Genomic DNA, 2,634 nt, shown 5'->3' with positions numbered 1-2,634 from the left:
GCAATGTAAGCCCTGTCTTGTCGAAACCACCTTCTATTATTCGACAAAGTTCTATTACCTGAATTTGTTCTTTCTTTTTTTTCATTTTTAATGTGCTGCTTCTGAATCTATACCACGGGAAAGCGGAGATAAAATATTTTACGTTTTACAGTCTGGTCCCTGCCTGCGAGAAGAAGTGGCTGTAAGTATGCGCGTGACAGAGAACGTGACAAGAACGCTCTGGTGATTGTGAGACAGAAGCAAACGCTCCTTGGATGTCACAGCATCAATAGCGCTAATTGAGGCATTCAATTACTATCTCGAACCATCATATGGGACAGCATTACATCAGGTGGGTGCGTCGGTCGTGAGGTCGAGAGATTTTGGTGAAAGGGATGTTTCATGACAGGTTTCAAGAGAGAAGCGAGCACCGATACGAAGTTGCCTTCCTCTTGCTGCTCTTATCAGTTCCATGCGGAGAGTCTTCAGGGAACGACACCTTCATGGACAAGTATCTTCTAGAGGGGACGCCTCTCGACCTGCGCTTGTACACTTCACGGAGCGTCGTCCACCAGGGAGACAGGGCACGCTTCGTCTGTATGGCGCTCTTGGCCGACGAAGACGTCTCTTTCCAATGGCTTGTCGACCAAGAGGAAGTACCATCCGGAGCCTTGTACGAAGTTGTCGAAGACTCTAACCGGAATGTCATCCTCGTGAAATCGAGAAATTACAAGGTAAGCCTAGCTGTGTTCCATCGGACGTGTTTGCTATCGTCTTACGTGCTACAGTCTTACTAGAGAGTGGATGTTTCTTAATAGCCAGCCCTTTCATGTAACCTACTCTCCCACGGCGCTGACGTCAGTCATCAAGACAACTTCGGGTCCTCGGAACTCGTAAATTTTTCGTAAACCTTCACCTATGCACTGTATAGTGCTACCCTACGGCTTTGTTGGGCATAACGATGCTAACCTGCCACTCAAGACTAAAAAGTTGCTCGACGGCTCAATGCGCAAAATATACATATATGCCGTAAGCGAATATGACGCGCTTTATTGGTGAAAGCGAATTTGTTAGCGAACTTTATTAGCGAACTTTCTTTTGCGAACTTGGTTGGAGACGTTCTCCACGAGCAAGTGACGTCCCCAAATACTCGGCCGTCTCTCGCATAACAGCAGTGCCCGTCTCCCTCTCCTCCCAGTGTGACAAGATTGCCAACAACTGTGCAGGGGGGTAAAAATCGACCTTCGAGAAGCAACGTTCCCACGCGCGGTCAGATTCCGTAGCGCATGACGTCATACTTCTGGAAACAAAAAAGTAATTCTATGATACTCCTGTGTCGCATTGAGAAAGCATATTTGGGAGAATGCACTACAACATGCGCGTATTGTAATTGCATACATTTGGTAGTGTTCTCGAGACACGAGAGTTCCGCAGTCTGTAGTGATGCTTTAAGCAAAAATAAAAACAAAGAAATTAATACTCAAATTTTCCGCAGATGCGCTACAGCGCACTCCGTGTCAAAGTCGCTTCTCTAGGGTCTCACACTGTCAGCTGCCGTGTGACCACCAGGAATGAGACCCGAACTGTCTACCAGCTGAGCAGCGCCTTCGAAGTTCAGAGCCATAGAAAGCCCGACGGGACACCGAATGACAACTTTCCAGGTCATTCAAATATTGGCTCACTGTGTGGCCACTCTGCGCGCTGTGTTGGCCAGGACGTCAATTGCATGTTTGGACTCCAAGACCTACCAAGATGCGAATGTGGCGCCACCACCCACCTTAATAATGTAAGTTCATAGTGACCACGTGGTAACATGAGCCATTGGGAGCATTCGCTACACAGCGATCAAAGATCAGGGGTCTTTATCGCTTCGCACGTTCAACTTAACGACGCGAGACAGCTGAACGAGTCCTGCAGGCTAACGAAACGAGCAACTTTATCTATGCTGTGGTCACAATCTGTGCTCCTCGTGAAGCTTCTTCGCGACTATTGTGCACACTATTGTGCGAGCGCTCACGTGCTGTGATGTCACCGCCCTGAGCGAAGAGCAGGCTGCCAGCGAGGCTGCATTTTCTCCGACCAATAGAAATGTTCTGTTGGTTCCGGTAGCTCGCATTCTTGTGCTCCCATACATGCTCGTTCCATTCCAATGTTCGTTCCCATGCTTGTTAGTCATCTTCTTCTCCACCCGTTATATGGCTCGCAAGTCGTGTAAAAATAATGAACAAAAATATGTCACTAAGAATAATCGTCCAGCAATATACAAAAACTCTAAATCGTATTCCTGCACCGACGATGGTGTCGGGTGGGAATGACCTTAAGTGGGACACGAGAAGCACTGTGTGCTGAGTTCTAGGGCCCAAGGGAGTCCGAGGCCAGAAAGGGAAGACGTAGTGGTATCGGTAGTATCAGAAGAAGAAAGGAGGAGGGGGGGAATATGTTTATTATATAAAAAAATTAAGAGGGAAAAGGTTAGCCACCGCTATGGCGGCTTGCTAGTCCCAGGAAGGAAAGAAAAAATAAATAAAGGCAAACAAAAAGAAAAACAAAGAAAAGGGGAACAAACATAGGAAAACAAATAAACAAATAAACAAAAAGAAAAACAAAAGAACAAAGAGGAAAACAAACACAAAACTGGTCACAGGAGGCTGCCCT

General features: G+C 46.8%; 1 protein-coding gene across 1 annotated transcript; it reads left to right on the top strand.

Moving 5' to 3' along the window:
* The first annotated feature begins 243 nt into the window (after positions 1–243).
* LOC135371269 (uncharacterized) lies at positions 244–2,141 on the top strand. Its single transcript, XM_064605366.1, has 3 exons — positions 244–331; positions 389–713; positions 1,475–2,141. The coding sequence occupies exons 1-3, from the start codon at positions 312–314 to the stop codon at positions 1,775–1,777; spliced, it is 648 nt and encodes a 215-aa protein (XP_064461436.1). The 5' UTR covers positions 244–311; the 3' UTR covers positions 1,778–2,141.
* Positions 2,142–2,634: the final 493 nt, after the last annotated feature.

The sequence above is a fragment of the Ornithodoros turicata genome, chromosome 1 (genome assembly GCF_037126465.1).
Source record: "Ornithodoros turicata isolate Travis chromosome 1, ASM3712646v1, whole genome shotgun sequence".
Classification (NCBI taxonomy): domain Eukaryota; kingdom Metazoa; phylum Arthropoda; class Arachnida; order Ixodida; family Argasidae; genus Ornithodoros; species Ornithodoros turicata.
This window is presented reverse-complemented; position numbering and strand designations above follow the sequence as displayed.

Bases quoted from the DNA above. Each gene is read 5' to 3' on its own strand.
- LOC135371269 (XM_064605366.1), top strand. From the start codon at position 312: ATGGGACAGCATTACATCAG. The intron at 332-388 runs GTGGGTGCGTCG...GTTTCATGACAG, and splicing joins ATGGGACAGCATTACATCAG to GTTTCAAGAGAGAAGCGAGC. The intron at 714-1,474 runs GTAAGCCTAGCT...AATTTTCCGCAG, and splicing joins TGAAATCGAGAAATTACAAG to ATGCGCTACAGCGCACTCCG.